General features: G+C 41.3%; 1 protein-coding gene across 1 annotated transcript in view; it reads left to right on the forward strand.

Moving 5' to 3' along the window:
• Positions 1-14,219, forward strand: part of DPP6 (dipeptidyl peptidase like 6) — a 324,662-nt gene that overhangs the window by 227,289 nt on the left and 83,154 nt on the right. Inside the window, exon 7 of the mRNA XM_088150386.1 lies at positions 8,452-8,533. Coding sequence (XP_088006512.1) covers positions 8,452-8,533 — 82 coding nt within the window. The remainder of the gene's footprint in view (positions 1-8,451; positions 8,534-14,219) is intronic.

A 14,219-nucleotide genomic window follows, 5' to 3' on the forward strand; every position in this document is an offset into this window, starting at 1 on the left:
AGAGTGCCATCTTGTGGGCTTTCTGGTGTCCTCCTTTCCGTACAGAGCAAGCCATACAAACAGATACAAATAATCAGACCAAATTCCAGTGATGGACTGCTTTATATTGAGCAATGGAAAACCTAATTTTCAAGCAGAAGAATCAGATAAAAGCCTGCAGGTATTTGTTGGGGTTCAGTCACTCAGTTGCCTATTCATCTTTGTGACTTGTGGCCATCATTTCTTCAGGATTTTCTACCAGTGACCACTTCTTTGAATTCTTGAAAGCTCATCCTTATGTCCTCAGAAATACTATCCAGCCACCTTGTCTTCTATTAGCCTCTTTTTCATTGGCCTTTGATTTTTCCAACAATCAGGAATGTTTCATCTCCAATGACTCTTGTCTTCTTATAATGTGTTCAAAATATTTAAGCTTTGGCTTTGTTATCAGTGCTGCCGGTGACCAGTCAGGCTTTGTGATTCATTCTACTTTTCTCCAGCGCCACAATTCAGAGGCAACCATCTATCTTCATTCAGTTTTTCGGATGGTCCAGTTTTTACAGCCATATGTTACAACTGTGAAAACCATAACCTTGACAATATGCATCTTTGTGCTAGTGTGGTGTCTCTGCATTTTAATATTTTGTCTAGATATTTCATAATTGTTCTCTCAAGTAGCAGATGTCTCATTTCATGGTTATAGCCCTGTGAATTTTTTTTTTTTTAAACCCTAGGAAGTTAAAGTCTGTTACTACTTCCGTTACTTGCTTTGGATTGGCAACACCTGTTTACATAATCTTAGTTTGGGGGGGTTGTTTGTTTAGTTTGTTTTTTTAAGTTTCAGCAACAGAGCAGGTTCTGCTCCCTTCTTTCATCTACAACATGATTCTTTAAGTCTTCCTTGCTTCCAGCCACTAAAGTGGTACCATCAGCACAGAGGCTGTTGATACGTCTCTCAGCAATTCTAATTCCAATATCTGTTTCTTCTGGTCCAGCATTTCTCAAGATGTGTTGTGCACATAAAGTGACCCTAAGACAACCTTAGCACATTCCTTTCCCTTTTAGTTGCTCCATACTCCATTTTAATTGTTACTCCACAGCCATCATACAAATTCTTCCATAGGTGGCCCAGAACACCCATGTTATTAAGGGCGATCTACTCTGTGTTGTGGTCTACCCATTCAACATCAGTTGTGGTCTACCCATTCAACGTCTGTCTGCATTTGATTGTGGTTATGTTCTATGGAAGTCAGTTATGAGGTTCATATACTATGCTCCAACATGATGTCAGCTCTTCAAGGAGGGCCAGGTCTCTGAAGATGTGGCATGGACTACCAAAACTCTACTTCATTGTTGTAGGGTATGCTGGCTGGGGAATTCTGGGAGTTGAAGTCCACCCATCTTCCACTTGCCAAGGTTGAGAAACACGGCTCTATCTACTTTTACAGCATTCAGAATCAAAGCTTTGAAATCTTTTTTTCATGCTCCCTCCTTTCCAAAGCTGAGAAGTCATTTCCTGTCTCTTTGATCTGCTAATAGTCCTTGCACAACTTCGCCAACCTTATCTCTGCATTCCTCCACGCAGGTTCCTCAATTAATTCATTTTCTGCATTTGCAGAACACATTGAATGGTAAACTAATAATGGAACAACTGGGTTCATCCAAGATATTAAGCTAGAAAAAAGGCTCTGAAAGTTAAAGGGAACCAATATATGTGATTGGTGTGAACCCAGAGTGACTATCTTGCTAATTATAGTAAGTAGAGTTTCTACTGTCATTGTCATCATTATCGATAAAATGTATAGCCCTCCTGTGAATGACAGCCTTGTAAAAAATACAGTCGTTCAGAAATTAAAAAGGCACGACAGTAAAAATCCACATTCAGCATTCGACACGAAGCTTCACATGTTTTCAGAGTGCAAGACTTATGAATGTTATTGCTGATCTTTTCCTTCTTGATCATAACTTATTAAGTTATCATGTTTTAAAACATGTTAAAAATATCAGATCTGAGGTGCATCTTATGGATTTAAGGTGAAGAGTAAATTTTATGGCAGTTTTCACTGAAGGCATTTGAACAGAAGCCAGATTGTTTTGGGTTCCACAGTAGCAGATTCTCCAAAGGGCAGAGGGTTGGACTAGATTATCTCCAAGCTCCCTTTCAACCCTTTCATTCTGTGGTCTCATGGTCCGGTCTGTCAAACTTCTTTCCTTTTTGTTCTTTGCTAAATTCATAATTATATTTAAGCTGACATGGCAGACAAGATTTGCATCTGAGTATTACTAAATGTAGAAGTCATAAATATAATTAATACATTTGTTAATGAGCTGTTTATTTCCCTCCTTTATTTGTACACCCAAAAGGATATACCAAGTAAATCTAATTACATGTTCAGGAATAACATCCCATAAGATAATCATGGTATAAAATGACATAACACGAAGGCACTAGAACAGCTTAAAAGAGAAGGAACAACCAAACCCAGATAATTACCCATCAAATTCTGCTAAATAAAAGGATTTTCAATCTTTCCCCAAAATAATTTAGCAAGGGGACCTCATTTGGATGGTCTTCCAAGGACTGAGCAGCTGTCACTGGACTTGTATGTTAAACCCTAATAAATGACATTAGGGGCTGTTCCCCAAAACCTGAAGCAGGCAAACATGTGTTCAAATTACCGTATTTTTCCAACTATAAGACGATACTTTTTTCTAAAATCCTTACCCTAAAAACTGAAGGGCGTCCTATTCAAGGAAGTCAGCCGAGAATCGCACGGTTGCAAAACTGCCAAACTTTGTTTCTGCAGAGAGGCTTCCTCCTATTGCTAGCCTCCAATCACGAGTGAAATAGCTTGTCTCCCAAACAGACTTCCTCCAATCACGAGCCTGATGTAACTGACGTCAGCTGATGCTGAACAAACCAATTAGAGGAAGGCTGATTGCAGAGACAAGCTATCGGCAGTTTCACTCGTGATTGAATGTAATCAGTTATGCAAAAGAGCCTGGAAATAGAGCTGCAGAGAGACGGTTTGGACCTCCTCCCACCGAGTGTATCAGGTCAATGTTAACTAATTACTAAATAAAAATGTGTTCTGCACTATCTTTAAAATATTGATTTTTTAATTTTGGGTTGGAAAAGTGGGGGTCGTCTTGTACATGGGGGCGTCTTATTGTCGGAAAAATACGGTACTTGTTAATTTCCAGCTTTAAAGCTGCTGCAAGAGCAGGATAAATTGATCCTGAGAGCAGGTAGTCAGCAAAGCCAACCTGGAACTGAAGACCTGTTCAAGTGGCAAGAAGTTCCAAAGGGGCAGCTTTTATCCTTCTCTGCTTTCCTTTGGAAGGACATCACCAGAGAGTTATTGCAGTTTGTAGTGTTTGGGTTAATTTACATTTATACAGAGAAATACGTTTCAAATAGTAATCTCCAACAGGCAGACAGAGCACTGTTCTACATCAAATTTCCAGAGAGACCTTGATATACACTTGTTTTCTTCTTGTCTCCCCAAAGAGAGTAGGGTCCTCACATTCAGTTCACTCCACTTTTTTCTTCTTTGTGTCTGCAGGAAACAGCAGCCCACTCACCCTGACTTAGAGCTAGTGGCCTGCCAAGCTTAGAAGGAGACCAAGGATGAGTTGTCTTCTTTATCTTGTTCTAGTCTGAGGTATCATCTGGCCTGATTCTAGCAAAAAAAATTGTGTCATTCTGTCCATCTCATGGCTAGGAATTGAGGGCAACTGAAAGGCATCTCTACCTGTTGGCAAGCAGCCATCTAACCACTGGGTTTCATGGACACACATCATGCGTGGTATTCCTGAGAAAGATGTGCTGGGCCATTTTGCTGGCTATTTGCACATGTCTTGGGCAGTTCTTCCAGCTTCATTTATCCTTTCCACTCTTATCGCAGAAGACATACATTCCCAAGGGTGTCTGCGAGGGGGTAAGGTCGAAAAAGTCAGGATGGTGGCCACAGTGGTGCGCTGAAAGCCCCACCCTTTTTTATGTGCATCGAACACGCCTAAAAAAAGGATGGCCCTTCTATTGCATCATATCTTAAGCCCTGTTAGTGCTGTATTCTTGGTGCTCTAAGCTTGGTTATTTTCCTGCAGACGTTTCATTATCACGCTAGGTAACATCATCAGTGCAGGGGAGAGTGGACTTTGCTGGTTGATAATACACAGTCCCTTGCCCTAACAGTCTTGGTTGGGGTGCAGTTGCTTCCTGGATTATCTAGTGCTGTTTCCTGCTCATCTGGGTGCTGGGTGCCAAATTAATCATCCCGTTGCTGCATAAAATTATAAAACAGCCCATCCAAATGTCCCTTTATACTGTAACCCAGAAATGCATTTTTTTTTCTTGCACTCTTTATTTCTTGCATGTTATCTGGATGGTAAAAATGTCACCGTTAGTTTAGAGTTAGAACCAGGAATCATCATTATTCTCTGAGAATTTAATTTCTTCAAGAAATGATTGAGTCATCGTTATTTGCAAACCTTTGTTGCGGAACGGGCTAGGTCTGGACAATATTTCTGTCGCTGAAGACGTTTCTGTAAGAGTCTCAGGAATCAAAAATTTCTTTGCTCATCTTACATTAGATTTCAGCCCTCTTTGCCTCCAAAGTAATCTCAGAGTGAACATTATCAATAAAACCCAAATATACTTCTATTCCATCTCTAAATTGATTGGGTATCTGAACTGCCAAATGGGCTAGAACAGTGTTGTCCAAACTTGGCCACTTTAAGATGAGTGGACTTCAACTCCCAGAATTCCCCAGCCAGCCATGGGTGGCTGGGGAATTCTGGGAGTTGAAGTCCACTCATCTTAAAGTGGCCAAGTTTGGACAACACTGGGCGAGAAGGTGAGGTTATATAGGTAACAATGTGAGTCCTCTCCCACACGACCAACACCACACCAAAAGTCAAGGAACCCTGCAAAAAATTGTCTATAGTAAAATCCTAATTAGACACCTGAAAACATCATTTCATCCTATGGATACTTTTGGCTTCCTTAGTATAGTTGAGTCATAAGACTGGGAGACAGCCTTCACTTAGAGAAAACAGAATCTTATACCTTTGCTAAGAAAACTTCCTTGGATTCATGAGAAATCCATTCTGCAAAACGTACAAGCTGGATCAATGTTTGGCTAGCCGCTAAAACCAAATAGATTATTTGGCAAGTTATTATTTTCTTCTTGTACGTATCCATTGCAAAATTGAAAAAAGGGGAATGAATAACCTCCTGCTTCTAGAGTTGGATGACATCTCTTTTTCTCTTTGAAAGTGAACTGAGATCCGATCGCTTTGTTATGGTCACTGGCCAGGTTTGGACACAGTATAATAAAACTGACAGAGCCACAGATGACAAGTACTAGAATGTTAAAATGTTAGATACTAGTGAGTTTAGACATTCCTATCTTTTGCACTGTGGCTAAGAGTAAATTATATGGTATAATTTTGTTTTTACACACATGCACGCACACGCACTTATGACTTTTGAGAGCTAGGCAGTACATAAATTCCAACTAAATAAATATCCTGGGAGAAATTAAGTAAATGAAAAGCAAAGTAATTAACGTCATTGCTGCTGAATGGTTAAATAATACCATTAAGTTCAAATTACCTTGAACTTAAGAGGAATCCAAGAGACTTTTCTGTATTCATTGCTATAACCTTTGTTTATATGCCAAGACTCTACCAATGAGATCATAAAGAAATGATCAGAGAAATAAAGAAAATAGACTTTTCAGAGCTAAATTGGACTGCGTTTAATGAAGATGGAAAAACCAAAAGAACTAACAGAAGGTCAATTAGAAATAGGCAGGAGAGAATATATGTATTTGTCCCTAAATGCTTATTTACACATTGCTAAAGGTAGCTTGTGGATCAGCCTTATCCAACCTTTGTACTTTCCAGAAGTCTGCACTTCAACTCCCAGAATTCTTGGCAATGATAATGCATAATTCTTGGAATTATTCTCCATATATCTGGAGGCACCAGATTGGGAAAAGGTGTTATGGATATTAAGATGCTTCAGCTTCACCCCTTCTCCTGCATTTATATTTGAAAGGGAGAATTGTGTCAGCTGAAGTTCATAAGATGCAGTTGTAGCTCTCTTGTGTGTACACAAGAAAAGAAAACCAGCTACTCTGTTTAACAGAGCCTTGTCTTCTATGGCTGGCTAAATTATATCATATCATTGTTGACTGCTTTGGGACAACTCTAGATTGATTCCTATTTTCTAAAAAGCAATCCATTAGAGATGACATTATTTAAAAAAAACAAAACCAACCAACATTTTCAGCCGGAGTCAATTAAAGCATAAACTAAGAAGGTTACATTTCAGGGCCTCGCAATCTGAAGTGGCTTCTCAAAATTTAGAATGTTTTTAATTTGTTACAGTTTTACTATAGTTTTATATATAAAAGTCTCCATAAATTAAGCATTCCTGTATGGCTCCCATGACACTGATTAAGAGTCTTTACAATGCACTTCTTTCCACACGCATTCACACCTTCTATTCCAAGCATCTTGGAAGCATTCTTGCCACGTTCAATAGTTACACAGCTTCCCAATAGAATCTCTACAGCTTCCTCAGTCTTAGGGCCTCACCATGTCTACATCCAACCTTGTTTTCAGCAGTTTAGAAGCTCAGATTGAAGCAATATGTCTTAACTACTTTGTGGAAGACAGAGAAAGAAGAAACCAATCTTAGCCCTTGAAAGAGAGCTTCCAACAGTATAGGAAGGGAACAGGAGAAATCCCATTCCTGCAGGTCTAACAGGACCTCCACAAACCAGGATACCTTTTTTTGCAGCTCTTAATGATTGGTGAAGTTTGCATCAAGAAGATGGTCCTTCTGACCCTGAGCTGTTTGGGCTTTAAAAATGCAGAAGCAGCACATTGAACTGAGTCCAGAACTATTGGAGGAACATGATCACAAGACCACATACTAATTAAAAGCCAAGCTTCTGCATTTTGCAACTACTGCAGTTTCAAACTGGTTTTCAAGGGTAACTCAACATAAAGCTCATTGATATTGAACTAAATTAGGCACAAGGGTTTACAGATCAGATTAACTTGGAAGCATTCACAGCTGACGCCCTAACCCTGATTGTGTAAATGCACTGATTGCTAAAACTGCAACTAAGATCCTGGGCCAGGGTAGGGTAAACCTGGTTCCAAAATACAAATGATTCTGCTGTCAAAGCTCAGGATGATCAGAAAGCTTTTCATGTCAACAGGATGTGTACTTTCAGGAGCAACATTTCTTAGGGGGCAGTTTGTACATTCTCACACCCATTTAGAATTTCTGCAGGAATGAAATGATATTTGGTGCTTATTCATGTACATTCCATGTTACGTTCTTGAGTTTCCACTCTTAACTTAGTGTTTCCCAACACTATTAATAGTATTTTTTTTAAAGCATGTCCTTAATGACTGGATGGAGTAGGTAAAAGAAAGTTTTGGGGAAAGGGAATGGTAATAGATTGATATTTATTATTAAACAGTACAGTGTTCTGTTCTCCAATCGGCTTGCATATTATAACCAAGGAGAAAATTCTTTGCTAAGAAAGTTGGTTCCTGATCTCCCTCTCTCTCTCTGTCTCATAAACACACACACACCCACACACATGCTGTAAAAAATTTTTAAAAAGTAGTGGCCTTGGCCTCCACTTTAATGGCATGCCATGGAGCTATGGGCAACAAGAGCCTCTCATGCTGTTGTTCTTATACTGGGGCTACCAAATCTGGCCTCTGAAGATCTCAGTGACCACTAGATAGCAGCAGAGTAATATTTTAAAAAAACCTCTAAGACTTTGTTGCCATCTACAGGTAGTCCTCATTTAGCTACTGCCTCGTTTAGCGACTGTTCACAGTTACGATGGTGATGAAAAATAACTTTGCGGCTAATCCTCACATTTACGACCTTCGCAGGTCTGTGAAGCAAAGGAAAGGTGATGTAAGATCAGAAGCCCAGTCGTGGTTTCATTTCGTGACCACTTCACTTAACAATTGAGTTGCCAGTCCCAGTTGTGGTCGCTAAACAAGGACTACCTATATTCACTGTCTGGAGTCGTGCAGCCCAAATTCAGTAGACCTATTTTTACACAAGAGAGCTCTTTCTTCCCTTGGCTTTTTACACACCTTGTGATCCACCTTGTGACCCCACTGGTTGCACTGTAAGAAAAATGCTGGTAAGCTTGTGATGAACATGTCGGAGATGAAAACCTCACCCTTCTAAGGATTTTTTTTAAAAAAACAAGGGATCATCCTAGATGTAAACAAGCTTAGAACCATCCTGGATGGGCCTTGCGTTAAGTTGGTGAATTTTGCTGTAAAGAGCCAAGAATAATGAACACAACTCTGAACTTGTGAAAGTAGATCCCATTAGAGGTAGTGGAGACGCATTCCATCTGAGGTGGGCTGGGACAGGATCTTATTTAAATCTCCCAATGTTTTATTTGTTTACAGGGAGCCTCAGAATCTCTATCCTCCTGAGGTTAGCAATGCAAAACTTCAATATGCAGGATGGGGACCCAAAGGCCAACAGCTGGTAAGAAACTATTCACTCTGACTGTTTGTCTTTGCTACAGAGTCAGTCACCAATGTGAATAAAAAGGATCACATTAGGCCTCTCGGCTCGTTTGGCTGATTTAACTGTACAGCCCTGTTGCTTATAGGGCATGACTTAATTCAGCACTGATAGGACTTGTCTAATAGCAAGACCATTTTGCATCTCAGTGAACAGAAGAATCCGTACACTAAGAGCCAGTATGGCAGAAGGTATGGAGCCATAACCGGGGAGACTTGGGTTCTGATCCCTCCTTAGCCACAGAAGCCCCCTGAGGGATTTGGGGCCCGTCCCTTCCTCTGAACCCCAGAGCTTGGGAGGTACAGTGGGGAAGGTCCTGGACTAGGAGTGGGGAGATCCAGGTTCTGGGCTCCCCTCAGTCACAGAAGACCACTGGGTGTGATGGAAAACCTAACAGACCCTGGGAGAGGAAGGAGCAACAGGAAGGAGTGTTACAGAAAAGATTTCTTAGTCCAGGGGAGGGAGGAACCTTGAGACAGAGAGAGGTAACTCCACCTTACTTAAATTTGGTATAAGCCTGCTCTGGCAGGCTTTCAAGATTCTGTTACATTACCCAACTAGCAAGAACGTTAATTCCAAAATGATAAAATCGGAAGGCACCTTGGCCATCTTCTAGTCCAATCACCACCACCACCATCCCCAATCCAGGACAGGAATATTCATACTATTCCAGACAATTGGGTATAAAGTTAACTTTGTTTCCTGAATTTGCCAGGCTTGCAAGGTGTGACAACAACCTGGAAAGCCTGCTTGGGGCAGGAATAAGATTCAATTTCTGAACTGGTTGAGGACATTTAAGAGTAGACAAATACATTTCAGTTTCCTTGGGTTGCTTCTGGTTCATTTTACTGAATGTCAGCTTTGGTGCTTGCCCTGAGCTAAGATCCTGGTTTGCAAATGTTTTTCTTGCCAGCCATGGAGCCTTTATGGCAGGTAGAAGCAGGTGCTTCCTAGAGCCTGGAATTGCAACTTCCTATGCCTAGGCTGGCTGTAGGAATTGGTGTGTAAACATTTGGAAGACTGGATCAGATTCTGAATCAGATTCTAGGATCAACAGTTCATTTGTTAGAGTAGTGTTTCTCAACCTTGACCACTTGAAGATGTATGGACTTCAACTCCCAGAGTTGAAGTCCATACATCTTCAAGTGGCCATGGTTGAGAAACACTGTATTAGAATATAGGACAGGTTTCTAAGAACCTGTCTTTGGATAAGGAGCAATTACAGTGAGGCTCCTACCACATGTATCCCTCTAACTCTGGGCTGCCTGTAACCCTACCTGGAAGACAGAGAACTTACCTGGTGTTGCTGCCTTTTTAAGTATCCCACTGATCTTCAATACCCTGCTCTGCCCCTGATCTGCTCAAGGTATCAACTCTTCCATAGGAGAACACAGTACCGACTGCAACCTATCTCTGCTGCCCCCCTTATATTTCATTGACTAAAACTCAAGGATTTTGTGGATCTTCTTCATCTCTAGAAGTTGTGCAGGACATGGCAAGAAAGAGCCCTTCTGTAGGAGTCACAGGAGCTCTTCAGATGCTGCTTTGAATCTAGCTAGCTTTTTGATCTGTGTATAAAGATAAACCTGGCGGGTGCCTGCATGTTATCGAGCAAATTGCACCACTGATTTTTCATGAGGTTAGCTTTGCAGAACTTTTTTTTTTTTTTTTGGTAGTTTCCAGCAACATGGGAGTCGATATTAAGCTGGTGTAATCAAGCAGGTTCAGGTGGTTGGTTGGTTTGCTTCAGTTGTGTGCTGTCCAATTCCCAGGACTCTAGGCAGCTAACAATCTCATCATAAGATGAGAGCATCGATAAGAAAAAAGGAAACTAACTTAAGCATACATTAAAAAAGACAAATCAAACACTGAATGGTGTGCCCTCTACTGCCAATCAGAACATCCCCTCCTGATGAGCTAGAGCAGTGGTGGAGGTAATTTGGGCATATCCTGGGGGTAATGGAGCAATTTGTAATTGCTTGTTTGTGAGTCAAGGATCCAGTTTGGGACTGCCACTGTCAAGACTCTTGTTTAAAACAACAGAATCTGGTTTTGTTTTTTGGAGACAATGACATGATTCAAGACTGGGAAAAGGGGTAATTGGATCAAACAATTTAAGAACCACTGTGCTAGATGGAACAGGTGAAACTTGACAGCTTTCCTAAAGCCCAGGAGAGATGGTGCTGACCAGATCTTCACAGAAAGGGAGTTCCAAAGAATGGGGGCATCTACTGAAAAAGCCTGCTGCTGAGGCCCCATCAGATGGCAGTCTCATAAGGTTGGGACTGGGAGGAAGTTGACTCTGTTTGATCTGGTTGGACAGGCAGATGAATACTGGAGAAGGTGTTTCTTCAGATAATGAGGTCTAGAGCCAGGAAGAGCCTTAAAGTTGACAAGCAACCCCTTGAATTTGATACCAGGAACCCAACGGGCAAGTAGTGCAGGTCCATAAGCAGTAGGGTCACAATGAGATACAACTATTATTGCCCAGGTGGCCATGTTCTGTGCCAGCTGTAGCTTCTGACTGTTCTTCAAGGGCAGACCTCTGCACAGTGCATTGCAATAATCCAAACAAGAGGTGATTAGGGTGTGAGGAGAGCCACTTGATCCAAGGATGGCCACAATTGACACGCATGATGTAACTGTGCAAAAGCCTTCCTAGCTACAGCTACAACCTGCTTATCAAGTTGGAGCTGTGAATCTAGGAGGACCCCCAAATCGCAAGCCATCTCTGAATAGGAGAATACAATTCCATTCCGAGGCAAAGTTGGTATTTCTCTGGAATCATTAGGCCCACAAAACCAAAGCCTCTTTGTCTTGGAGGGATCCAGTCCAAGTCTCTTCTTCCCTATCCAGACCCTGACAGACTCCAGACATTGAGTCAGCACCTTGATTGCATTGCCTGCTTGGCCTGGGGCCAAGAGGTGTAGTTGGGTATCATCAGCACATTGAAGATATAGATCCTCATGTCAACAGATTCTTCCCCCAGCAGTTTTACGTAGTTGTTAAAAATGAGTGAAGAGAGTAGATGGCCCTGAGGCACTCCACAAAGTCGAGGTTTCCAACTTGTCAGCTCAGGTCCTTCAGCCTCTAACTCAGAAGAGACCCTAACAGGGAGTTATTTCCTGATAGGCTTTCTCTACCTGACCCAGGAATTTTGCACATCTTAATTTTGTTCTTCATATGAATGAATTTATCACCAACTCCTAGCTCAAAAACCTTGATTTGACCTTGTCAAATCACTCTACCAAAGCGTAGCAGAAATTCTAGCTCTTAATCATTTATGCTAACCACAGAACCATGTGGTCTCCATATCTGTAATTTAATAAAGTAGAATCAATGAATCAGGGTGTATCATTTCACATGAAGAAAATCTAATTTGCAGTGATGCCCTACATAACCATCAGCGATATTAGGTTACTGAATACCAGATAATCCATCTCGCAGAAGTTTAAAGCAAAGAATAGATATCAAAGGCCACCTTGATGGCTACATTCTAGGAACAATATAACAAGGCGATTAGCATGCAAAAATAACCACTTTAGAAGCCTAGGAACAATGTTCTACAGAGCCACAGCTCTATCTGGAAACATTAAAGGGCATTTTTTGATTCTATAAGGCAGCTGAAATGTACAGCAGAGCTTTGTGTAAAATTATATAAATTATTGCAAGATTTGTTGCCAACATCCTGATAAAGATGGCTCTGTGTGTGTGTGAGGCTACTTTCAAAATATAAATGTGCGGAGAAGAGTCTCTGATACCATCAATTAAGAAGTTGGTAGCAGATAATCATTTTATTTTTAAGAGAGCCTGGATGTTTATTCTGCTTCTTCATTGTCTTGTATCTGATCGAACAGGTTCGAAAACAATTCATGCATCTATAAAACATGTTCATCAGAAGCAAAAAGGTCCTGGAGGTCCCCTCAGCAAGTGGCTGACTTTGCTGGGCTCAAACACTAAGCAGTGTCTGGCCTGGTTAGGACTTGTTTTGGGTGTCCAGTTCCTTCCTGGATAAGAGTCAGCCCCCAGAGTTTCCATCCAGCCATTGTGACTAATTAATTAGCACATTTTACAAGTCACTCAGGTTCACGCTAATCTGTGCTCCACACACACAAGGTCCGGTGTGATGACTGGGGTATGGTTTGGCTTTGCTGTCTGGGATTCCTTTAAGCCTGCTATCACCAAGGAAGTAGATAGGGTGCTCTGTGGGTGTCTTCAGTTATCTGAAGGCTGGATCTTTGCCTCTTCTGGCTCCTTCGGGTGGCTGGAGGGTTGGGTAGTTTCCTGGATCTGAGAGGTTGTTAATACTTGCAGAAGAAGACAGTACTGAAGCTTCGAATGAGGCTATGATATGTCCCTTCCTTAAAAAAAACTCTCTGGATCCACAGTTGCTAGACAACTATTACCCAGTCTCTGATCTTCCTGTGAAGTGAAGTTTGTCAAGATGGTGGTTCAAGACCAACTATAGAGCACTCTAGAGTAATGGATTATCTGGACTCCTATTAGCCAGGACTCAGGCCTAGATACAGGTCTGAGATGACACTGGACACTCTGGTAGATGATCTTGGGGATGACTTGGACAGGGATAGGAAGCCTATCCTGGTCTTGTAAGACCTCTGATTGGCTTTCGATGCTATCAAACTGTTAGAAGAATTTCTTCCCTATAGTTCCTTGCTCAGGTCAAAACGCCAGACACCGTAATTCAGAGTTCAAATGATTTATTTAGTACACAAGGCATTTAACACTGAGTGCGGTCAGCCAGTTCCTTGCAAAGGGCGCAAAGCCATTTTTAAGTCAGGTGTAAATAAGTAGTCTGTGCATGTCTACTTCTAGAATTTTCAGGTATTACTTTCCTAATAAGGAATAGCCTAATTTCTCACCTTCCAATTGGCATATCTTATCTCTGTTGCTATGAGGATAATATTGTCCTCACACTCCTTTCTTATCTGTTACGTGACACTCTCACTTCTGTATAACTTCTCTTCTAAAATGGCATTAATTTAGCTTTTTAATAAGTACTTTCTTAGAAAACATAGTACCCTTCTGTGTTGTCTATGGAGGTTGAGGCTTGCCCATGCTCCCCTGCAGTGGTTCTACTATTGCCTTAGCAGACTATTACAGTTGGTGATGGTACATCAGTTGTTGCTCCACTGTAGAATACTCTTTCCCCTGCTACAGATAGTCCTTTCTTAATGACCACAATTGGGACTAGCAACTCATGTTGCTAAGCGATGTGGTTGTTAAGCAAGACATCATGTGACCACCATGGGCTTGTGACCTCACTTCCAATGTGGTCATTAAATGAGTCACTGTTGGTCAGTAAGCAAGACATCATACGACCGCAACTTGCGATTTCACTGCCGGCTTCTCCATTGACTCTACTTGTCGCAAGCCAGTTACAAAGCACACAAATGGAGATCACGTGACTGTGGGGATGCTGCAACAGTTGTAAGTGCGAGGACCAGTTGTAAAGTTACTTTTTCAGTGCCATCATAATTTTGAACGGTCGCTAAACAGGTCAGTCATAAAGTAAGGACTATGTATAATATCTATATAAAGCTGCTGGAGGAAGTAATACAGTGGTTTGGGATCTGGTATAATCAATATGCCAATGATCTTCAGTTTTACATTGCTGTGCTGGGGATGC

The sequence above is a fragment of the Python bivittatus genome, unplaced genomic scaffold, assembly GCF_059951505.1.
Source record: "Python bivittatus isolate LINGU-HERP-01145 unplaced genomic scaffold, Pbiv_v1 ctg000610_np1212, whole genome shotgun sequence".
Classification (NCBI taxonomy): domain Eukaryota; kingdom Metazoa; phylum Chordata; class Lepidosauria; order Squamata; family Pythonidae; genus Python; species Python bivittatus.